At 41.6% G+C, this 25,260-nt stretch overlaps 1 protein-coding gene across 1 annotated transcript in view; it reads left to right on the forward strand.

Moving 5' to 3' along the window:
- The window catches only part of SNX18 (sorting nexin 18), a 30,123-nt gene extending 6,047 nt beyond the window's left edge, over window positions 1-24,076 (forward strand). Inside the window, exon 2 of the mRNA XM_059417116.1 lies at window positions 20,666-24,076. Within this exon, the coding sequence (XP_059273099.1) occupies window positions 20,666-20,919 (254 nt within the window). The 3' untranslated portion in view covers window positions 20,920-24,076. The remainder of the gene's footprint in view (window positions 1-20,665) is intronic.
- The last annotated feature ends 1,184 nt before the right edge of the window (window positions 24,077-25,260 follow it).

Consider the following 25,260-nt stretch of genomic DNA (forward strand, 5'->3'; position numbering starts at 1 on the left):
AAATTAAATATGCAGGGTTTCCACATTGCCCTCTCTAAATGTTCCAGATGGAGCCTTCTTTTCAACAAAACACAGCCCGGGGACGTCAGGCATGGTACACCAGTTGTGGGCCTGTCCGTTCTTTGGGGTAGAGTTTCACCATTGTGCTTCTTTCACCACGTGTAGGGTCCATCTTATGTCCCTCAGACATTAATTAAAGATAGCTAGAGTCCTGGCAGGGCACCCAAGGTAAGGCTGGGCCACAGTTAGCCCTTCCCTGTCTGCTCCCCATTCTTCTGTGACTAAAAATAGACCCGAGAGGGTGGTGCCAGGAATACAGAGAAAAGGTCTAATAAGCGGGCTGTTTACAAACTCCTCCTTATTTTGAAACTTCTGGGCTAGCAATTGAGGTCATTCATTTTTTTGTTTTGTTTTAGCTCTGTCTTAATTGAACCCACTTCTCCTCTCACGTACTTCTAGCTCCATCTGTTTTTTTTTTTTAAAAGATTTTATTTATCCATTTGTCAGAGAGAGAGTGTGAGCACACGCACGAGGGAGAGCACAAGTAGGGGGAGGGGCAGAGGGAGAAGCAGACTCCCCGAGGAGCAAGCAACCCGATGTGGGGCTGGATCCCAGCACTGTGGGATCATGACCTGAGCCGAATGCAGCAGCTTAACTGACTGAGCCACCCAGGCATCCCAACCTCCAGCTATTTTTTTTTTTAAGATTTTATTTATTTATTTCACAGAGAGAGATCAAAAGTAGAGAGGCAGGCAGAGGGGCGGGGGGGGGGGGAAGGAAGCTCGCTCCTTGCTGAGCAGAGAGCCCGATGCAGGACCGATCCCAGGACCCTGAGATCATGACCGGAGCGGAAGGCAGCGGCTTAACCCACTGAGCCACCCAGGCAACCCCTCCAGCTATTTTTAAAGGAGATTTCAGTTCTAGCTGTAACCTTTGTCCCTATCTGTATTTTCTTAATGAAAATGAGGTTGCCTTTGGGGCTTTTGAAAGAGATGACTGAGTTCTTTGGTTAAAACGACAGTGTGACCCGCCACATACAGTCTTGGTCATGAAGCTAGGTGGGGATACTGCTCATAATCATCGTAATTGGTTTCTCAGACTTCTTTTTTGAGCCATGAATTCTTCTTGAAATCACACTGAGGAATCTTAGCCTTTTAGGCTGATCACAGCAGAATCAAAAAGAGGCAGGTACCTGTGCTCCCACTCATGTTCATCAGGTAACTCTTGGGCTCAGTTAAAGCTCCCCTTTGTTGGGAAATGTCGTCCCACAGGTTCCTGTCTGGTCATCTTAAGATTTTCTTTTTTTAAAGATTTTATTTATTTATTTATTTGACAGACAGAGATCACAAGTAGGCAGAGAGACAGGCAGAGAGGGGTGCGAGGGGGTTCCCTGCTGAGCAGAGAGCCCAATGCGGGGCTCCATCCCAGGACCCTGGGATCATGACCTGAGCTGAAGGCAGAGGCTTTAACCCACTGAGCCCCCCAGGCACCCCCATCTTGAGATTTTCAAACAGGAAGGCAGCACCCAAAGGATGAAGAAGTTCTGTGAGAAGGTGTCAGTTCCCTGATAAACATGACAATTCCTTTAAATTAAATTCTTTTTCTTCAGGCTGACTAAAAATTTATTGCTTTATTGTTTCAGAGTATTTTAAAATCAGAGTTTAATATGAAGTTTGATTTAATTCACCATTTATTTATGGAACTGTGAGACCACAAACTAAATGATTATCTCAAATCATGGCACAGTAGTGCTTAGATCTTGTTTGGAGAGACTGTACTCAGAGGACCTGTCCCATCTGTCACCTTTCACTTACAGAGCACAAGCTAGATTCACATGTGGAGGGGGGATAGGCAGGACTGTGATCCTCACTGAGTCTTTGACTGGTGGCAGAGAAGCCATGTGCCAGCTTGCTGAGAGCCCTCCCAAGGCTACACAGAAGAGATGGTGCTGGCCTGACTCTGACAGGGAAGCTTAGCTCCACAAACAAAGGTGATTCTGTTAAGCCAAGAGCCTCATGTTCAGAGTCTCCTCCCTGTGGGTCGCTGTGGAATCTGGTGACCACTGTGTGGTTGTGAGAGGAGCTTTGGACAAGTTACTTTAACTTCGGTAAGTCTCCGTTTTCCTGTTGGTTCAGTGGGCATGCTTCCTCATAAGGTCACACTGAGGATTAAATGTCCTGGTTCTCAGTAGTTACTCACTAAATGCTTGGTTTTTGAAAGTAGAAAGATATTTTTAAAATCGGAAGAACTCTTCTTTAAAAGACAATTCCAGTAATTTTATCTTCCATCCTGGTAGCCTGTTACCACCAGAACTGCAGGCAAAAGTATCAAAACCCAGTAAGTCATTGGTATAGTGGTTAAATATTGTAGTCTAACATGGCTGGCATGTACTGCACACCAGAAGGATGATAACAGGTAGAAATGCCAGAGTTATTTAGAGTCACTGTGTGTTCTCCACGTTAAGGGATTGTGTAAATTGTCTCCTGTTCGCTAGCTGTTCCCTTCCTCTAAATTACCTGTATCATTGCACAAATCACTTTGACATTTCTGAGCTTCAGTTCCCTCGTCTGTAAATATGAGATAGATTTATGATCTCTTAAGTATCATTTGTTGATTGACTTTAAAAAAAAATAGCAACATCCATACATTGAAAATAAAATACTTAGGACAGTATACGATGAACATTTAGACGTTGGTTCATGCTGGTTTAAATAGCATTCTATTTATGCGATTTTTGTAATATGGGAGCATGAACATCCTTTATCAGTTGATATCGGCAACTGACAAGTTGATGTGAAAGAACATTCGTGAACTTCTGTTTCAGATCAACAAACATGCATTGAGGTCTTACTCCACCAGGAGCTATGAGTGTAAAAGTGGTGACTATCTGGCCACCTTCCTGCTGGTCAGAGCCCAGGTGTTTGGAAGCTGAGGTGTGGTGGACAGCTGGACATCTCTCTCTGACCCAAAGGAGGACTATCATTAGTAGCGCCACCAGAGAGAGAAATTGGGATGGGCTTTCCCTTCTACAAAATGTACTTCACTTCGAATTCTAAATACTATCTCCTCTCCAAAAATAGAAACAGTCTTATATTGTTAATCTTGTATTTGTAGCTTGATTAAACATTACTATGAGCAAGTGTTACTTCACTTGTCCTTTTCTTGCAATTTTTTTTAATCTCTCACTGTAATTGGACTTGCTGATGAAGAAATTCTTTGTATTATTTGGCAGATAGGGAGACAGCAGTTAGGGAGGAGAGCCAAGATCATTAGATTTTTTCAGAGGATCCTCTGAGAGATAAATCTGATTTTATTCAAATGGGGCACTATTAAAGATGCTCGGGTTGCATGGGTTGCATCGTTGGACAAAACAAAGATCACCGCCCTTGTGGCGCTTACGTGTGAGCAGGGCGGAGACACAAGGAAAAACAAACATAGTGAGTACATTATCACGTATGTGGTAGGGGAAAGCGTAAATGTGAAGCAGGGCGAGAGGGCATGGGGAGGCAGAATGAAGTATGAAAAAGGATGATCAACATAGGTCTCATTAAGAAGGTGAGATTTAAGTGGAAACATGGAAGGGGTGAGGGAGTTAGCCAAGCAGATGTCTGGGGGGAGAGTCTTTCAGGCAGAGAATACAGCTAGAGCAGAGGCACTAAGGTGGGTGTGTTCTGCTAGATAATAGAACGCCAGGTGATTGGAGCTAAGAGGATATAAGGAGATAAGGTCTTTTGGAAGGTCCAATTAGTAGGACTTTGTAGGTCATTGACAGGACAGAGAGCACTAGAGAGATAGGAGCCATGACAGGCTTTTGAGCCAAGGAATGATATCCACTGGACCTTTTAGCAAACTTAATACAGTCGCTGTGTTGATAATAGAATGGAGAGGAGGTAGGGTGTCAAAGGTAGCAGCAGAGAGCCAGTAGGAAACTACCCTAATAATCCAGGTGAGAGAGAATAGAAGCAGACTAGAGTGGAGACCATGGAGATAGCGAGGAGGGATCCCAGTCTGCATATATTTTAAAGATGGAATCATCAGGTTTTCCTAAGGGATCCGATGGGGCATGTGAGAGAAAGACAAGTCATCAAGGGGAACTTTGCAGTTTTGTTGTTGTTGTTTTAAACTCTGCAGTTTTTGGCTTGACCAACAGTATGAATGGAGTTTCCATCCACTGAAATGAGGAGGGCTATGAGTGGAAGAGAGGTAGGGATGGGAATCAGGGCTTGAGTTTCATCCTTTTAGATTGATGGGCTCCTACCTTCTGTTGACAGCCCCCCCCACCCCAAAACATACACAGACAGTTAAGCCTTAGATCAAGTTTCCTTCTCAGAGTTTTCTCCTTGGAGCGCAGTCCTTTCCAAGTAGTCATGGCTGGTACAATGCTCACTGGTGCGCCAAACAGTATACATCGTTCGATTAGTGGGTAGTGTGTGGGGTCATGTTTTTATGTTCCTCTGGTATGTAGCTCCACTATTTTGTGTGTGCATAGTCAATGCTTAAGGCATGCTTGTTAAATGAGAAAAGCAGCCACTCAATAAGTACTTTTTGATTTTGAAATAGATGTCTTCTATTAGAGAATGTGTTTTTCTATTCATGTGATGATGGATACTGGAGTTTATAAACTAATGTAGGAAACAAAGATAGGATCTGGATATATTTTATAGGTGAAGTCAATAATTAATATGAACGTGATTTAAAAGTCTTAAACTTACATATCTTTGAAGTAAATTTCCAAAACTTATTGGGGAGAAGGGAGAAAGTTTAAAAATGCTTTATTTTATATGCCAGAAAAAATAATTTTACATGCCTCATGATTTCACTTTATATTGGTTCTTGATGCTTAAACTTACATATATAAACTGTTTTCCTCTTTGGTAAGCTTTCATTATTGGAGTCCCTTTTGCTTAATTCCAAGCACAAGATGTAGAGAGAGTACGTTTCACCTTCTTGAATGACTTGGATACACAAAGCCCTGAGCTTAGGTGTTGAGCAGTGGGTGCCTGCCCTCATGGAAGGGTCAGTTCTATAATGGAAGTAGGATGTCTATACAGAAGAATTGGGAGATAAGAGGTCGAGTTAACTTAGTGCCTGTGGTAAGAGTGCATGGGCATCCAGAGGATCAAGAGTCATTGTCAACTGTGTTAGGGGCTTGGGTGGGTAGCATTTGTTTTTTTGCCTTTGAAAGATGGTCATAGTTTGACTTCTCAGAGGAAAATAGAAAGTGCATTCTTGATCTTGGAAATGCTTTAGAATGAGCATGTATTAGCTGATACATTCCTACAGTGCTCAGGTCACTGAGCCCGGCTGACAGGTGAGTAGCTGTCACCATACAGTATGACACATGCAGTTATGGGCGTGTGCCTTGGTGGGGGTCATCAGCTATGGGGAGAGGAGAGAGTTCAGGGGTGGCTTCTCCCAGTCTTACTCTGAGAGCATTTTTGGAAAAAAAAAAAAAAAAAAATTTGGAAGTTTGCCTAGCAGGCAGAATGGATCATGTATAAAAATCAGGGATGAAATCCTGGCTGCCTCTCAGATTCAGCTCTCGAGTGGGTACAGCTGTAAATTGGGCCCCACCCTCTAATCAGAATGTTGGGGACATGTGGCCTGTACATTGGTGATCTTGGATGAGATCCCATGGGATTTTGTTGTGGCCCTGGGTTTGCAGCAGCTGCTGGAGGGGATGTGGGGGAGCAGCATGGAAGATCAAACAGGGTACTGACACACTCGGGCCTGCACTTGAGATGGACAGGTGCTGGTGACGGGTGTAAAGGGAGGCTCAGGGTGAGGTGATATCGGAGGCTCTTGCAGTGATTCAGGCAAGACATGAAATCCTAAACTGAGGCTGTGTCTATGGGGTTGGGGAGGGGAGATGGAAGGGGTATTTGCCTACAGGAGTGAGGTAAGGGACAGGGAGGAGAATAAGGTGACCAGCAGACGAGAGACTGGAGCTCCCAACAGAGATACTGGGAGATCGAGCCGGGGTCTGCAGGCTAAACCTACCTGTGTGCCTGTTGACAGCACTTGAGCTAAGACCTGCTTTTACCTTTCTGAATTATTCCATTTTCACTGGGTATAAAAAACCTCAATTTTGCCTCGATGTGCAAAACTTCAAATATTTACTATCTTACCCCTAAGGAAGGTGTTTGTTTACCCTTGACTTGGAGGTCAGGCAGTTTTGGGAGCCAGAGTATGAGTAGCAATAGCCACTGCTACCACTTTGGAGTCCTTACTGTGAGTAGCAGTGTTGTGGGCAGCTGCATACACTGTGTCTGATTCCATTTAGGAGCAGGCATGAAGATGTACCCCCTACACCCACGGGGCATGGAGTTCCCACCAGTTTCACTGTGTAACCAGTTTCCTCATGTATAATATGGAGTCATCATTTTGCATGCTGAATACTTGGAAACATGAAGTATTAGCTATTGTATTGGGTTCCTGGGGCTGCTATAACAAATTGCCACAAGCTGGATGGCTTAAAAAACAAATTTATTCTCTTACTGTTCTGGAAACTAGAAGTTCGAAATGAAGGTGTTAGCATAGCCACACTCCATATAAAGCTTCTAGAGACATCATCCCGTGCCTCTTCCAACCTCTGGGGGTTGCCCGCCATCCTTTCTGTTTTTGGCCTGTGTATGACCTCACCTAAACCAATTATATGTGCAAAGACTATTTCCAGCTAAGGTCATAGTCACAGGCTGTAGGTGGATGTGAATGGGGGGTTACTATTCAGCCCAGTACAGCTATTAACTTCCCCAAAGGGGTATTCTCCCTATGTGATACCTTGAAAACTGAGGCTCCCGGAAGTTAAGTGTATTTCAGGATTGCATGGCTAATAAGAGCCAGAATTTGAGTTCATTTCTTGCCTTGATTTAAACCCGGTATTCTTTATGTTACAATCAGCATGCCTGCTAGAAAATTTTTTATTCTATGGACAGCAACAGCCATTAAAGGTGTGAAACTGAAGAGTGACATCTGAATCATGATAAAAATACGTATTTTGAGAGCTTAGCATGTGCCAGGCATGATGTTCCCTGTTTATATTAACCATATCCATTTCAGCCTCATAGGAGAGTTTGAGGTAAATATTCTCATTATCCCCATTTTGCAGATGGGAGGTAGCCACAGAAACTTAACTGCGGGCTCTTGGAGGTGTCCCTCACCTATGTGCAGCCTGGCCTCAGGGCTAGGGTTTCCGGAAGCTTCTTCCTGTTGGCTGAGTGCGGAGATGAGAAGGCCGCTGGAGTAGACCAGGTCATCCAGGCAGAAGGGTTGCTTTGGAAAGTAAGCAGGTAAACTTGAGATACCTGCCAAGTAGAGTGGCCAGACTTGGTGAGGAGTGGCTCTCCTGAGGAGTCTAGAGTTCCCTTCCAGGTATTAAATTTGGTGACAGAAAGTAGTGATGCCAGGAAGAGAAATAGGCAGGTTAAGAAGAGGAGCAGAATTACAAGGAAAGATAAGGAACAAGGCTGAAGAGAGTCTTAGAAATCCCATTTTCAGGGCCTTTATTATATCTAGTTATATTGACATTTGTGAAAATCACGAAAGCTACTTACTGTCCGCAGTGAGACAACTTTAAATAAAAGTGGGTGTCAGCATGGGTCCTCTGTAAGTTTTTTTGTTTTATGACATGTGTTTCAGGTCTTTTAAAAAAATGATACATTTTTGAGTGCTTTGTTTTGTCATTAGATGGTTATTTATGGTCTAGTTAGAGGAAGCCCAGATGCAGCTGGAGTGAAGACTCATCACCCCTGGAAACCTGGTCCCTACCTGCGTGAAGAAGCAGGAAAACCCCAGGGTCAGAGGTGTTCTTATTTTTGAAGCAGCTGATTTCGGAATTGTCCCCAGAGCTTAGTGATAGTAAAGTGCTGTGGAGTACTAGTTGTCAACCGAAGAAAGAGGCTGAGCTGAAATCAAAAGCATTTATTTGGGGTCTCAGGAGTACAGTTCCATGAACATAGATTTGGGCAGAAGCCCAAATAGTGCCTCTAGGGGAACAAAATAAAGGTTTTTTTTTTTAAGATTTCATTTATTTATTTGACAGAGATCACAAGTAGGCAGAGGGGCAGGCAGAGAGAGGGGAAGGGAAGCAGGCCCCCTGCTGAGTAGAGAGCCGATGTGGGGTTCCATCCCAGGACCCTGAAATCATGACCTGAGCCGAAGGCAGCAGCTTAACCCACTGAGCCACCCAGGCCCCCAAATAAAGGGTTTTTAAATCAAAAGGGAATGCTTATATACGTTGTATACAAGGAATTTCAATTGGTGTTGGTGGCAGAAAACTAAAGGCTGGGCTGAATATAATTGGTTTCTAAGACTGTCACCCAGCAAAGTCTCACTGTGGCAAGCTGCAGGTGTTTGGGCTGAATCTTTGGGACACTGGTCCCTTGGTCCAGTTCGCAAGTCCTTGGCCCCATGCAGTGAGGACTTGAGGACTTACCCAGCTCCTTTGTAGCTTAAAACCCCTTGACGGAAGTGACCCTGTCTCATTTCACCTTTCACACAGTCATAGTGGCCACAGCTGGTGGCACAAGGATGATGACAAATGCTATGGGGCTCCCCCCACACCTTAAGTGGTAGTTTATAATACCCAGCTTTACAATTACAATTCTCAAGTTAAAAACTAGACCTTGTTTGGGAAAAATACTTGAAAGCAAGAGATCTAGTTTTTGAAAATACTCTCCTAGGAACAGTGTTGACTGTGGCGCTCTCAAAAGCACTCGTACCATCCAGGACCTGGCCTAGGGGCGGGGGTGGGGTGGGGTGGCGGTTTATGGCTCCCTGCTTTCCCAGTGGAGCTGGGGCCACCTCCATCTCCTGCCCTGGGTAGAGCGGCCTGTCTGTTCAGCCGCTTCTGTTAGATGTTTTAGCATGGTTTCTTCCTTTATCTTCCTAGAAAAAAAAGAAACTTAAAGGCAGTTTCCAAAGTTCACTCTTTTCTTTGGTTCAGATAGGTTTTGTTGTATGTCAGAGGTCATCTGAACCCAAAGTGCTGGCAGCTGTCCAACATCCCTAACTCTGCTCGACTGGGACCAGTATCCACTCACGTCTGTCAGCTAACAGAAGAATGGAGAAATTAAGAAGAATTAGGAAATTAGGGATCATGAGCCACATCAAGTGTGTTCTTTGAATCTAAACCATTATGTGGACTTCATTTTACAAATTTGGTTGTTTTAAAAGGTTTAAAAAGTATTTTTTGTATATGATTTTCAAGGATAGCCTTTCTACCTCATTTTATTAGGATTCTATGGGTATAAAATCTTTAAGAAAAGAAATGATACCTCCTTTTCCTGTTCTCAATTTTTTTTTTTAAAAAGATTTTATTTATTTATTTGACAGACAGAGATCACAAGTAGGCAGAGAGGCAGGTAGAAAGAGAGAGAGGAGGAAGCAGGCTATGCGCGGAGCGGACAGCCCAATGCGGGGCTCGATCCCAGGACCCTGGGATCATGACCTGAGCCGAAGGCAGAGGCTTTAATACACTGAGCCACCCAGGCGCCCCCTGTTCTCAAATTTTAAAGTCTTTATATTTGCATGGCCATAGGCAAATAAACATTTTCACCTTTGTATCCAGGCTCTTCTGAAGTAAAAACATACTGTGTTTACAGAGTCCTCTTGACTGTATCACCCTAGTAACTTTAATACATATTTAATATTCAGTATAAGCCAAAACACAAGAAACTTTATATAAAATTTCCTTTCAAAGAACAGTCTGTTCTACCAAATAAGCCACAAGTGATAGAATCATGGAGTTTCCCTCTTCCTTTTTGGAATAAGGTGCGGTGTGGGCATGCATGTGCATGGTGAGTAAAAGTAATCAAACGGTACACCATGTGATACACTCAAGTGAGTGGCTTTCGTTTATACTGTCATTCTTGCCCTTAGACGTCTGGTGTTTGCTGACTGGAGCTGAAAGGGCAGCTTCCTCAGGATGGAAGGAGGCTTTTACCAGGAGCATACTACCACTTAGTCTGTCTTCAGGACCCAACCAAGCTTAAAGGCCTGAATTCTTTTTTTTAAGTTTTTTTAATTTATTTGACCGAGAGAGAGAGATCACAAGTAGGCAGAGGACAGGCAGAGAGATGAGGGAGGCAGGCTCCCTACCGAGCCGAAAGCCCAGTGCGGGGCTCCATTCTAGGACCCTGAGATGATGACCTGAGCTGAAGTCAGAGGCTCAACCCACTGAGCCACCCAGGCGCCCCAAGGCCCGAGTTCTTTAAATGATTAACTTTTATATCATCCAGCAACCAGTATTTTTTTTTCTTTTTCCAGTTTATTATCCTTGTATCTGACCCTCTTCCCTCCTTTTTAAAATTACTCAAAAGTTCTCTTTCCTGTTTATGTATGAATTGAAAGTAAATTTTACATTAATTTTACCTTTGAATTTTGATAGTACTTGACTTTAGTGACCTGTAGGCCCTTCAAAAAATTGCTTTCACTCACTTGAGTTCAGTATTCCTATTGGCGCCCCCAGAGTTTATTAATGTGGTCCAAACCGGAGCCCCCGGGGTGTGACTTGATGCAGGAACAGAAATTTGAGAGCCTGGAGGGAGGTGGATCTTGGGTTGCTTCTACCTGAAATGAGGCTTCAGAGGAACCTGTCATGGGTATGTAGCCTTGGGGCTCCTCTGAGGGGCGTGGACGTGATGGATGGGGCAGCTTCAGTTGGGCCAAGGACAAGGGAGCCAACTACCTGAGTTGGAAGCTAGGTAGACCTCATTCCCATGCCACAAGACGTCTTCAGTAAAGTGATTTAGCGTCCCTCAACTTTACTTTCTGCCTCTGAAAATGGGAGTGGTATTTGCTTTCCTTTTGAGGTTAAAGAGAAGGAAATAAGACACGAAAGTGCAGAGCACTGGCTTACACAGTATGTGTGATTCATGTATGACTGTTTTGCCTGGATGGACAGCCATTCTGCCGGTCTCTGTGAAATGGATGTTGGCCTTTGTTTTTTTGAGATGTTTTACTCAAAAAATATAGAAAAGTAAATATTGGAGCAGAGAGGGGAAAGAGTAATCAACCAGTGGGTGGGTGGAGATCGAAAGGGAGGAAGGAAAGGGGAGGGGCAGAGGTTAATGGGGCTTTAGCAGGGCCAGAGGGTGTGGGGACCAGTGATGAGGGGATAGGAGCAAATTGGTCACATTGACCAAATTAGCATTTTCTTTCAACGTTTTCTGTGTAGGAGGAAATGAAGAAAAACAGGCCTAGTCCATTCTTGGGCAACTTCTACCCAGCTCTGTTGCCTTTCAGCCCACCTCCTGTTCTGTCCCTTACACCATGGCTTCGGGTTTTCAAAGACAAGGCCCTGGGAAGACAGAAAGTCTAGTTAATGTTTTTGCCACATTCATGATTTCAAAATTAAATAAAGTGCTGGGTTTTTTTTTCCTTCTTCTTTTCTTTTTTTTTTTTTTTTTTAAAGGGAGAAAATGTAGCCTTTGGATCCCTGTTGCTTAGTGACTAGGCCTTTTGTATAATTGGTCTAGGAGGGACAAAACCTACTGAGCATAAGAGATTTGGTTGAAGGAAGGAAGGAAGGCAAAGTTCAGGTGCTGACACTGGCCATGGCTGGAGGTGGGAGCAGTTGGAGCAGCCAGCAAGCCCCAGCCCCGCGGGACCGGCGGGGGGGGGGGGGGGGTGCGCGGGGAGCGGGGTTGAAGAGAGGGACATAGAGAAGGAAGCTGAAAGGAGGCCACACAACTTGAGCTGAGTCGAAGGCTCTCCCTGGTTAAAGTGCCCGAAGCAGCACAGCATTTGAGAGGTTTTATTACCCTGTCCCATTTTGCTGGGTCAGAAGTGTCCAGGACAGTGATTCTGTCTGCAAATCAGAAGGAGATGATACAGTTTAGTGTGACTGACTGTGTTTGCTCGTGCGCCGAGTTCAGTGGGCGCGGGCTCTTGAAACATACTAACCGACTACATGATCCCAGACCTTTGCTCCTCTCCTTTCACAAAAACTAAAATGATGCTGAAATGCTTCCTAAACAGTTTAAACAGTTTAAAATTTAAATTTAAACAGTTTTTAATGATGGAGGTAATTTAATGCTATGTAAAAAATAAGATGCTTTTGAAAATGGTGCTGGCTTCCTGGATCATAATTATTCTATAAAATGAATTTGAGTCCTTTAAAGTTGTAATAGGAATGAACCCTGTCATGCAATTAAATTCCTTAGTTGTAATTATTTTGTATTCTTTGGAAGCGTGCATAATTAATCCCTCAGACTGAGCATATGTGGATATGAACCAGTACGTAGTTATTTCGTGCTTGGCTCTTTGCACCCTGAACCTGCTTTAAAACTGTGTGAGATGCCTGCCATTGGAAAGATCCAAAGAAGATGGAGGGGGGTTTGGATTTAAGAGGTGAGTTCTGTGGAGCTTGGGGTAGTGATGAGGCAGTTAGGCAGAGTTATCTTTCGTTGCACCTGGACAGTGTCAGTAAGTATAAAAATGAACCTGTTAGGAAGGAATTTTGCATGTGCAGAGTCAACTTGAACAAGGCCGAAGATGTTCAGGAGATTGTTAATAACAGGTCCTAATGCAAAGTGAAAATACTGGTTTAGTTTTCATGTTATGGCTCCCACTGTGGAAAGGAAGGGACCCTCTTCAACAGAGTGGAGCAGAGGCCCTTCAGGGAGTGTTAAATGGAAAGTGGCAGGACTGGCTGGCAGGTGGCTTTGTCTCGAAGTCGCTGTGGTACTTCGAATGGCAGCCACGCTCAACATTGTACCGCCAGTGCAGCACAAGCTGTGGTACTCTGGACGAGGCGCTTTGCCTCTTATTTGTAAGATGGAGAGAAACTCTTGTAAGGCCCTTTCGGCTCTTAAGACAATAGCAACACACATGGAAACTCTGGGGACCAGCTCTCCCCTTGTCAGCTCAGAGTCAGCCCCACTGATTTCTCCAGTGGGTGTCTTGTCAGGGCTAGAGAGAGGAGAAGAAAGTCCTTGGGTTCCTGCTCCTCCTTTTGGAATAAAGTCTTAGGGTTATTAGTTCCTCAGTGAACTTTGTTTTGTGCAATGACTCTAATAATTCACCCAGCTTATTTAATAAATTGAGTGCCCAACCGAAAGTTCATTCTTAACCCATAAGCCTTTTTGTTCCTTTCTGCCTCCTCCTGCAGATCCCTGAGGTAGAAAAGCGACTGAAGTGTGCTGGACTCAGCCTGGGGCCCAGGGTACCGGGCTGGGCTCCTGTTGCCCATTGGGGAGCACAGTCATGGGGAATGGTTGAAATATATTGCCTCCCTGTCAATCCTACTTTTTCCTGTACTTCAAATAGAAGAATGTATTTTCAGTTGTATAACTCAGGGAGGCTGCACTGTTTCATGTATTACCTTCTTACAGGTTTCTCTTTCTCTAAACCAAAAATGTTTGGCTGTTTATTTAATGAAGAAGAATGTATTGTGCTGCACTGTTGTCAGCTCCTTCTTATTTAATCTCAGAGTTAAATCCTTGCCAACGTTTTCTTTTCATAATAAAATTTTAGCTCATGTATCATTCCAGATGCACACTGCCCAATGTCTGCCCATTAGTCCAAGAAACACTTTCATAGTTGTACTTATAGTCCCATTCTAAAATGTTTTTCTCTCTCATCACACCTAATTTTCTTTTGTTTTAAAACTTGTCCTACCCGTGGGTATTGCGGGGGCTCTTGTTTAATCCAGCAGTGACCACTTTGGACCTTCGACTTTCGGGAGTCATTTCTCTGCTGTGTTCTTTCATTTCCTTTTTCTGTTTTGAAGGCCATGTGGCAGGACGGTGTTTATGAGGGGAGGGGGCCGGCAGGAGGCAGAGTCCTCCTAAATCAGCCACTTAGAAAGTATGGGTTTAGAAAACTTTCGCCTGTTTTTATATTTATTCCATGATAAAAATGTGTGTTCCCTTTGTTCTTTAGATTTTGGGCAACATTTTTGACTTTTATTTACACTCCTCTTGGGTTTGGTAAGAAACAGTGCAGCTGAGAGAATGCTTAGATGATGCCGTAATGCCTTGTTCCAGCTCTGCGGCTGGTTCCAGACCTCTGCTCTTGTTTCTCAGGCAGCTACACATTAATTTTTAAAACCATCCTAAAAGTAGCAAGTGTGTACTGATCGAACTCTGTCCCGGTAATTTTTTCTCTCCAGTCTCTCACTCCTTAGAGGCTAAACCTGATTGAAAATCTGTCTATCTCTGCCTTTCTTAAATACAAAAATGTGTGACATGTAGAAACACATGCAGAGAATTCCCACTTTGAGAATTGCCACATGAACTGTGGGAACACAGCCGCCTATGACAAAACCCAAATTCTAGTTCTAATAATACTATGTCATTTACATCCCACCAGGGTTGATAATAACATTTCTATGGGAGAAACCTGTTTCCATGCTCATCTTGACAGGATGCAGGGTTTAGAAGCACAGTGGGCGGAGGGAGGTTTGAGAGAAGCTTCTGGGGAACCCCAGAAAGTAGTTCTGTCTGTCACACCCCAAGAGCTGAAGCACCCTTGTGATTTGTTCAGATGGACAGCTTGAGCTTTTCAAAGCTGTCACTTCTTTTCCGTTTCCTCCCAGGCAGTAAACCAGTCAGTTAGTTACCTTCTATAAGTAGCCTACTGAATAATTGGACTTTATCTTTCTCGAAAGAAAGAAATCACACTAAACTCTTCCCATGTGTTAAATCACACTAAACTCTTCCCAGGTGTTAAAAGGTAAACAGAAAAACTAGCTGGAGGGTTGTGAGATGAATATTTAAAACCAGAATGGCCTTTTTCTTAAAGGAAATAATATATTTTTTAAAAAACTTTGCAAAATATTTTACAAAAGATAACATGTATTTTTTAATTGGCTTAGGATGTTGCTATCATCCTGAACTTTAACAACCAGCAACTGTGTGCTCCTAGAGGGACCCGGGCCACTGTCACTTCAATTCAGGATATATTGAGGAACTCTTAATGATTTTTTTTTAAAGATTTTATTTATTTGACAGAGAGAGAGCAATCACAGGCTGGCAGAGAGGCAGGCGGGAGGGGGCGGGGGTAGCAGGCTCCCTGCTGAGCAGAAAACCCAATGTAGCGCTCTAACCCAGGACCCTGGGATCATGACCTGAGCCGAAGGCAGAGGCTTAACACACTGAGCTACCCAGGTGCCCCCTCCTGATGATTTTTTTTGAAAAGTATTTCGCCATCAGCTTGTTTTGTTGTTAATCATCTTTTTTCTGAAAGCAGATCTGGAGTAAATCAGTTTAGCTACATTTCAGTTAAAAAGGAATTTGTTTCAAAATTTGCTCTTAATTCATGGTATAATCTCACAACTCCTTATACATGGCACTCACTATTCTACCAGAGTTTGTACCTTTGAAGTGTGCTGTTCGGTACATTCGTATGCTGTTTTGTATAGGTCTTTAATTGTTTCCGGCAGGGAAGTCACCCTAAAAAATAATTTGAGCCCCCAAAACAGGAACTCTGTCTCTTTAAAAAAAAAAAAACTCTTACATCTCTGCTGCCGTAATCCTGATATATTATGCTAATGGATTTGAATTGCAATAAGTGTGTTAAACCAAAATTCCAAGTGGAATTGGCCTTTGGGTCCTTACTCTCCTTAATGGTTTGTTCTGTCCTTCCTTGTTTGCAAATAAAGTAATTTTTTTGCTGGGATGTCCAACTCTATCAGCCTCTGTATCCCTAAAGTGATTGTGTGTTACTATTTTTGGTTGTAGTTCTTAACTTATATAATCTTTCAATAGGATCTAAGCAGAGAGGACAAGTCAAAGACACCCCTTCCCTTCCATGTACGTTTGGGCTCATATTTTTCAAAATTGTGAAGTACTTGCTGCTTTTTCAGTGTTTTGTTCTGTGGCACCTACGTGTTGTTACAAAGACAAGAAAATCAGACATCTTATAAATATTAAATTGCTTTACAGAAGGCACAGTTAGTGAATTCAGTGAGATTAATAAGATTCTAGAGGGAAATTTTCAAAAACTATATAGTTCCTCCAAGGCCTTCTGAGTTGCATATCAAAATAGAAGCCAGGGACTTGATGAGGAAGGTGAGAAGGCTGCTACCGGAGCCTCAGCCACAAGTATGGGGCACGTGGGGAGGCCTGTGGGGAAGCCTGTGGGGAAGACATAGCTGATTCTCAGCTGCCCAGCTTTTATCCCTCGCACCCTGCTCACCTAGGCCCGCCTGGCTTTTTTTGCCCATTCAGGCTTCAGTTTCTTTTCTAAATATTTCCAAATAGTGTTTGCTTTGAAGTCAGTAATGCATTCACATTCCATCTCCACATCTGATCTGGTTACCTGGCCAATTTGATACTCAAAGAGGTTGAGTAGCTTTCCCACTTTTCTTGTAAAAATAATATCTGTTGTAAAATTGCAATAGGGTTAGTGATAGTGATAGCATATGAAAAGTGCCTACACACACACACACACACACACACACACACACACACACGTATAATTAACATACAGTGTTACATTAGTGTCAGCTGTACAGTATAATGATTCAACAATACTGTACATTATTTACTGCTCTGTTTTACCCATACCCATCCACCTCCCCAACAAATTGGCAACCACCAGTTTGTTCTCTGTATTTAAGAGTCTGTTTTGTTTGTTTCTTTTTTCCCTTTGTTTCTTAAATTCCACATATGAGTGAGAGCATATGGTATTTGTGCCTCTCTGGCTCACTTATTTTACTTAGCATTATACCTTCTTGCTCCATCCGGGTTGTTGTAAACGGCAAGATTTAATTTTTATGGCTAAGTGTGTGTGTGTGTACACACATCTTTTTAATCCATTCTGTCAAGGACTTTCAGGTTGCTTCCACATCTTGGCTATTGTAAGTAATGCTGCAATAAACATAAGGGTGCATATATCTTTTCAGATTAGTGTTTTCATTTTCTTTGGGCAAATACCCAACAGTGGAATTACTGGATCATGTGGTAATTCTATTTTTAATTTTTTTAGGAATCTCCATACTGTTTTGTACAGTAGCTACACCAGTTCGCATTCCTAACAAACAGTGTGTGAGAATTCCCTTTTCTCCACATCCTCGCCAATACTTGATATTTCTTGTGGTTTTTTTATTTTAGTCATTCTGACAGATATAAAATGATATTTCATTTCATTTCAGTTCAGTTTTAATTTACATTTCCTCTTATGATGTGTGATGTTGAGCATCTTTTCATGTCTCTGTTGGCCTTCTATATATTGTCTTTGGGAAAATGTCAGTCCAGGTCCTCTGCTCATTTTTTAATTGGATTATTATTATTTTTTTTTTTTGGTGTTGTAGAAGTCCTTTATATATTTTAGGTATTAAAAACCCCTTATCAGAAGTATCATTTGCAAATATCTGATTCGGTAGGTAGGCTTTTTGTTGATAGTTTCCTTTGCTGTGCAAAAACTTATTGTTATGCTGTAGTGCCAATAGTTTAATTTTGCTTTTGTTTCCCTTGCCAGAGAAGACATGTCTAGAAATAGTGTCTACCACTGATGTCAAAGAAATTACTGCCTGTGTTCTCTTCTAGGAATTTTATGGTTTCACTTCTCACATTTAGGTCTTTAATCCATTTGGGGTTTATTTTTGTTCATGGTATATGAAAATGGTCCAATTTCATTGTTTTGCATATAGCTGTCCCGTTTTCCCAGCACTGTTTGTTGTTTTCTTCCCATTATAAATTCTTGCCTCCTTTGTAATAATGGACCATAAAAATTTGAGTTTATATCTAGACTCTATTCTGTTCCACTGACCTATGTGTCTATTTTTGTGCCAGTACCATACTGTTTTTGATTAATACAGCTTTGTAGTAGTATATCTTGAAATCTGGAATTGTGATACTTCTAGCTTTGTTGTTCTTTTTCAAGATTGCTTTGGCTATTCAGGGTCTTTTGTGGTTCCATACACATTTTAGCATAGTGTCTAGCATATATTATTCCTATTTTTGGAAGCTACTATTTACTTTTTATATATGCCTGTTCCCTGCTCACTTCCCACTCCCAACCTTGTCCTTAGCCCAGTGTCTGGCATGTAGTAGGTCCTCTGAGCATTTTCTCTTGTGATACAGTTTTACTTATTATCTTGGAGAAAGATCCATTTAACTTCCATGCAGAATTATGTCCTTTGTGGTTCTGTTTCACTGCATGTCCTGATTGTGTGCCTGTCCTCTGTGTGCTTTGCCAAGTGGCTTCCTTAAGAAGGAACGGGGTCGGGGGTGGGTGGGGAGTGAGGTCTTGAATGCTGAAATATTTGAATCTCCTTGTAGCACTATGCTCTGTACACATCAGGTCTTCCATAAATGTTTGTTGAACGAATTCAGATCCTTGCCACAGAGCTGAGCCTTTGGGGGACTTTGAAGGTAGCAACATTTGTGTTACTTGTAAATTCATACTTGGGGGAAAAATGAATCTTAAATGCCCGTTGACTCCTTTGGGAAGTACACTTAAAAAACTTAACAGGTATTAAATGCCAAAGGTCCTTAAGCCTCAGAGAGATTTAATGCTTGCCGTTGTGTCCAAGAGTTTTAAAAATGTATGCCTGTGTGATAAATTGTGAGAACTTGAGACTTAATCAATGTTAGGTTGGTTTTTAAAGCAGCACATCTGTAATTCCATATACTAGCGGGTCGCTTCTAAGAATTTGGTGATCTCATTTAGAGTTGGACAAGCTGCAACTTTGTTGACGTTCACCAAGCTCCCGGTCAGGCCTCAGAAGTCCTGTCTGCAGGACTCTATTCTCCAGGCTGTAGAAGCTGGAACGAATAATCCATGCAGCATGCCACAGAGACACATCATGGATGTGCAGGGTGGGACACTGCGTGTCCTCACTGTTGTCCCAGTGCGCTCTGGCACCTGGGAGTGGAATCACGATAAAATAGTCAAATCATCTGAGTCTCTTAACTTCCCGTTTCCTCTCATTCTGTCTTTCTTTTTGCCAATTTAAACATGTATTTCATAATTGCATATTCTCAGTCATCTTTTTGAAAAAATTTTCCTTTATTTCTGTCTCATATGCTTTCCTGGTTCTTTTGACTTTAATTTTTGTATATAAATTGTAAGCTTAAACAAGTATAAGAAAGATAAATTTGCTATAAAAATTTCTTTCTGTTTTTGGGAGGAGTATAAATTTAGTATAAATGACAAGCAGGCAGATTTTGTGACTTCGCTAGTCCTGCTGGCAGTGGCAGATAGGTGTCAAGTGTCCACTTCCAGAGGGATGGCATCCTGATGGGATTGCTCAGGGGTCTTCTTGAAGCCATGTTAATGCAAATGATTTCTCTCTACAGAGGAGACCCCGCATCTCTGCTGTGGGGTAAGGTGGAAGTCTCTACTGCTTTTCACTTAAAGACCTCATTTAGAACAAAGAAATGAAAATGTACATACATACCTGTAAATGTATGTATAACACCTTTAATTTCTCAGGTTTTTGAGCTTTGCCAAAAACGCCTCCCAAAAACAAGCACATTTTTTACCCCCTGAGGGTTTTATGTAATGCTAGGTCTAACTGTATTATTTAGGAGATGTGAAGAAATTTAGAATAGGGTTTTTCCCCTTGTGTATTTCACCATTGACTAAAACTGAACATTTCTGAACCAGAATTCCTCCGCTTTCGCACCTCCTCCTAAACAGCTTTCGCACCTCCTCCTAAACACCTGCCCAGCCAGGTGTCTGGGACATTTCTCTCTCCCCTTTGGTCATGGGTTATTAGAGTAAGTGCTGGATAGAGTTGGAAGATTAGAATTCTTGAGCTGGCCATGTTCAAGTGATTTGAGCTTCATCATCGTTCATTTCCAAGAACCTGTGAAGATCCTTTGTTTCCTACACCTAAACATCTTTAGCTCTCTGTGTCTTCATGTAATGATGCTTTTGGGGGCAATCCGCCCTCATGTGGCACCTGCCAGAGCGACCGTGCTTGCATATACCCTCTGGTGACATTACTTGACAAGAGGCTATCGCCCCGCTGGCTTTATTCCCAGGTTATCACTAAAGCAAACTCAAAGCTCCTTGATCCTTAAACCCCTCAAGGAAAGGTGGTAAACTCTTCCTTCACAAGGGCTCAGTGCTCCGGGGTGGGTCTCCTGGTGGAACATGGAATTGCCCCTTCATTGGCCAACTCCACTGAGGGAGGCTTCCCATTGCAGACTGCCGTCATTTCTAAGGCCCCTCCCTGACATGGCCTGATTACTAAAACACAAAGCTGGCACTAACATGTTATCAGAGTCTAATTCTAGAATCTTATGTAAGAATTCTTCCGGGAGACTTTCTTAGGAAGTAGATTTTTACCTTCTCTGGGGTAATGTGTTTATAGATAACTTTCTTGTTACAGGTGTGTGTCATGGTGTCACACCCTTTCTCTTAAGTAAAAATCCAGTTTCTTGCTTTGTATGTTTAGAGATAGCCCCTTGCTGCAGTTTATGATCTGTTCCATACAGTCTCTCTACTCGGAGGAGATGAAATACACTGTAGATACTTGGTCACTTACTTGACAAGTGCTGGTTTAGAGTAGTGAAATCACAGCAGTGGAGGGGTTTTGAGAAACCCTATCAGATTCCTTAGTTTTTTAATAATGGTTATCCCTTTAAGTTCCAGAGGGCCTTAAATAGCGTGGGCAAGTATTTATAATGCTCGAGAGTCTGTTTGCTGTGTAGCTGTGCCATTGGGATACATACGTATATGTACTTAATTAATTTTTTTTTAACTACAGGAGCTCTTACCAAAGTAAAGGAGAGTAGGCGACACGTGGAAGAAGGGAAGATGGAGCTGCAGAAGGCCGATGGCATTCAAGATCGCTGTAACACTATTTCCTTTGCCACTTTGGCTGAAATTCACCACTTCCATCAAATCCGAGTAAGAGACTTTAAATCACAGATGCAGCATTTCTTACAACAGCAAATAATATTTTTCCAAAAAGTGACACAGAAGTTGGAAGAAGCTCTTCACAAATATGATAGTGTTTAATGACTGGACATTGGGTTGTGGACTTTTTTCAGTTCAAGGATATTTCTACAGCAGAGTAAAAACTGCCATCAAAGAGCTATTGCCAACTGTCAGTGGTGGTACAAGGATGGTTTTGTGTCTGGTGAAGCACGGCTGAATATGTAATTATGTAGGAAAGAAGCAGTTAATATGGGTATATAATAGAAACAGTACCACACATTGTAACTAAATTATACTATGTATGCCTACACTACCATTGTAACTTTTGGAATAATGATTATACTATTTGCCTTATTGCTTTTTGAAGTATGGGTATTTTAGTGCATACTTTGTAGACCTCAAAACCCATGAAGGGTCTCAAAGCAGCTGGCTGGATGGAAGCCTGCTGTGGATGCCTTTTTACTCTCATAGATTGGGATTACCTAAATTCAACCTATTCTCTGTTTACAAACTCCAACTAGAGCAGCTATGCGACTTTGTGCCTTTAAACTCTTGGTTTTTCATTTCTCCACTCCCCCCCCCCCCCCCTTTTTTTTTAAAGTAACCACAACTTTTCTGATCGAAAGAGTGAAAGGCCAGTGCACATAACGACAGACCTGTTGGTAACCTCATATTGGCGCTGGGCGGGGTGGGCGGATCAGCTGTCCTCCACCTGCACGGCCAGTTTTGTCTCCTGGTACATGCTGGTGAGCACCATTGAGGGAGGCCCGATGCTCATCTTTGGACACAAAGTCTGTTAGAGGAGAAATGGTGCCACCCTGTTCCCTTAGACGCTGTGGTAGCATAGCCTCTTCACGCAAGTGTCCTGGAAACTTGGCGTGGAGAATGACACGAAAATGTCTTAGAACACAGAGGAGGAGGAGTCTGATCAGTTGGGGACACAAGCACAGAATCAGTGATGACACATACTCGGTTTTAATTCTTCGGAGGGTTTTCTTCTCTCTTTCTTTCTTTCCTTCTAGCTTGAAGATTTTAATATTCAGTTTTTTTTTTTTTTTTTTAATGGATCTACACTGTTAACTGATTGAGACTCCACTGTGATTCACTCGTTTACTTAATCAAAAACTTTTCAGGGATGTCTGTAAAATTCAGTGTTATACGTGATTGAAAGTAGTGTTGGTTGATCTAAAGAGGGACCAGAAATAATTTCTACTATTCCAAATGCTGAAGGAAAAAAATAATAATAATTTTTTTTAAACTATTGATAAGCCCCCAGGACATTTAACCTTAAAATTGTTTTAAATATATTATTTTATTATTATAAGGGAAATATGAATGGCTGATAAATACCAAAAAGATTCAAAAGCAGCTTAATTTAAAAAGCACAAAGAGATTCTGGCTTCAGATGCCAAAAAATCTCTCAATGTTTTTATAGTTGCGGAGCTATAAATAATGTGATTTTTGAGTTTACAGATTTATAAATTGTCACTGAAAGGTTAAAGTATCTACTGTTTTTATGAAGTCAGACTTATGCTGCCTCAGAAGTCCCTGGGTATTGAAATGGTAACACAGAAGTAAAGAGGTCGGTTTGAAATTTTGGGGAGTCACATTGATTAAAAGAGAAAGGGTCAATTTACAGACAGTCAAAAAAGAAAGGATTACTGAAATAATTACTCAATAGCATATTTACTCTAAAAAATCATCTCATATGGGTTGAATTTTTAAGATCAGAGTGTCATAATTTTGATCAAAATTTTATACCTTAGGTAACTTAGAGCCAGATTTAACATCATGTGGCTTCGTCTTTACTCCAGATACATGGAATTGTAACCAAATATATCGTTCTCTCAAAAGTAACTTCCTCTTGTTGATTGCAAAATACACTTCTATAAACAAAACCCATATATATATTTTAACTTTACTGCAGAAGTTTGGAGATTATAATTTTAGCATTTGATTTAAGTTTGAGTCTGTATTGGACAGATAAGCACTATGCTTTTCAAATGATTTGAAAATCAGTTTTATTTGCCTCTTTATTTTGATGGTGGTTTGATTTTTTTTTTTTTTTCCTAAATCACTAAAATTGTGCATTGGTAGCATGGAAATTATCTGAGGTGTCTTTATGATTGTGCTTTAGCCAGGGTGGACATGCTTAAATTATAAAAACTAAAGTACAAGGAGGAGTAAGTTCTTGCTGCCTACTTAGAAGAGAAATTTTGTTCTTCATAACTACATAACATTATAATGCCACTGATTCGTAAGGGGTTTAAATGAATTCTTTGGGGGTCGGACACCAGAATTATTAGTGTTCATTTTCATCTAAGATCTTTATTTCTCTAACGTTCTTGGTCCTATTGAAACATTTCAGTATACAAAAATACTGCAATGTTAATACCCAAGAGAAAAGCCATCATAATGTGTATGCTGGTCATCATGATCAGTGTGGTACAGTTTTTTAAAAATAAACTATCATGCCCTTCATGCCATTATTTGTCTTTATTTCTATAATTTATAATCTTGATACGTGATGTATTTATAACATGAGGGCGCCCACTTGAGCCTGGTTTTGCTATTTTCATTACAAACGGGCTTACTGATGTGCTGTAATTGTCCCGCAGTGAGACTGGGTCTGCAGCCATGCTCTATAGCCCTGTGATTCTCAGGCTGTTGTATCTAAAGGTACAGTTTAAACCCAGAACAAGGGAACACATTTGGAAGTGCAGCAAAATCCGTGCACGTTGGCATGCATAGAGTAGTAGTGGGAAATAGTTTCCGGGGCTTCACTGATAATCGTTGTCACGTATGTGTTCGTAACAACACAGCAGACCCTCAAATGCCAGGTTTTAATTGTCTTACGTTTTGCTGCTGTTCTCATAATTAAGGACTTGAAAAATGTTCCAGTCTGTCAAGTCAAGCATGTAAAATTTATGTACCGACCTTTAAATGTCATTCTTTACCAATTTCATTGCTATAGGCGTTTTTTGGGTTTTTTTTTTCCTATTTAGGTCTTCATTTCCTCAAAATCAAATACCGTGTCTAATACCTTTAAATCAATAAGAATTATCCAGTTTTCTCATTTGCAGTCTTATCTTTGGCTAACAGAATAAGCAAAATAGGGTATTAGTTATTTATAGACTAAGAATGTTGAACATTGTTTTATTCAAATGTTATAATTAGTGCAGATCAGTCATGTTTATCTTTTAAAAAAATAAACAGGTTGCTTTATTTCTCAGCTTCAGTGGGATATGATAATTATTTTTTTCTTTAGTAGTCAAGGAGGCATTTATTTAATGTGAAAGACTTATATAAAAAAAAAAAGTAGAAGAGTGTGTTCACTGTCCTAATCTTCCTTCTACAGTTGCCATAGACATCGTTCATGAACCGATCTAGTCTGACTAAGCATTCAGGTAGTCCCACTGAGTATCTGCTTATGTTAGTATCTTCCATAACTATTAGGTGTATAGCAGTAAATTGTGAGTGAGATGTTTTGAAATAATAGCTACTGTGAGTCTAGCACCTGACACATAATAGGTACTTGAGTAAAGTACTTCACACCATCTCTCTTAGGGTCTGTCGCTGTTGGTTGCCAGAAATCAGACAGCTCAAACCATCCTCATTTGCCATATAAAGGATCATGGATGGGTACAGGGACCTGGTGAATCCCACACGAGGCCAAAGTCCCATCTGGAACCAAGCTTGCCTTCTATGTGAGGCTTTCTAATCTAGGTCAGCTTCTTTTCTTTATGAATCTGTTTCATTCTTTTTTCCCTTTTTAAAAAATTTTTATTTATTTATTTTTTTTTACATCCAGTGGCTCGGTTTTCTCAGCACCTTCCAGTATGTCTAAAATGGCCCAGACATCTTTTATTAGTTCACAGGGTTCCTTAGGCTAGTGGGGGACACCTGACCCAAGTTGGACAGATCAGCTGTGGATTGGGGATGGGGTAGGCATGAGATGGAGAGGTTCTTTTAAAGGGTATGTGAGGGAGGAAAGAAAATGGTTGGAAGGTCTTAAAATGGACTTCATGTGCTTGTCCTCAATAAATCTGGAGACTCTATCTCCTTTTTATAGGTGAATTAAAAGGATCAGAGATATCTAGTATCTTTTGCCCAAGATATACAAACTGAGTGATAGAGCTGAGAGTCAATGGGGATTTGGCTCAGATCTGTGCTAATTTAAACCAGACTACATTGGGTGCCGTTTCCCTGCTTCTCAAAAACCCCACCACTTTTCCCAGGTGCCCACTGCTAGAACGATAGGTATTCCATTCTGCTTTGTGCACTGGGCATGAAGCTGGTGCAAAGGGAATCTCTGAAAGTCCCCTCTCTGCATTCAGTTCTGTTGGGAAAGGTGAGAACCTACTGTCCTGTCACCATGTGCCTGGCTATTTATGGGCTGCGCTGCTGTCTCAATGGGGGAAG

The sequence above is a fragment of the Mustela nigripes genome, chromosome 12, assembly GCF_022355385.1.
Source record: "Mustela nigripes isolate SB6536 chromosome 12, MUSNIG.SB6536, whole genome shotgun sequence".
NCBI lineage: Eukaryota > Metazoa > Chordata > Mammalia > Carnivora > Mustelidae > Mustela > Mustela nigripes.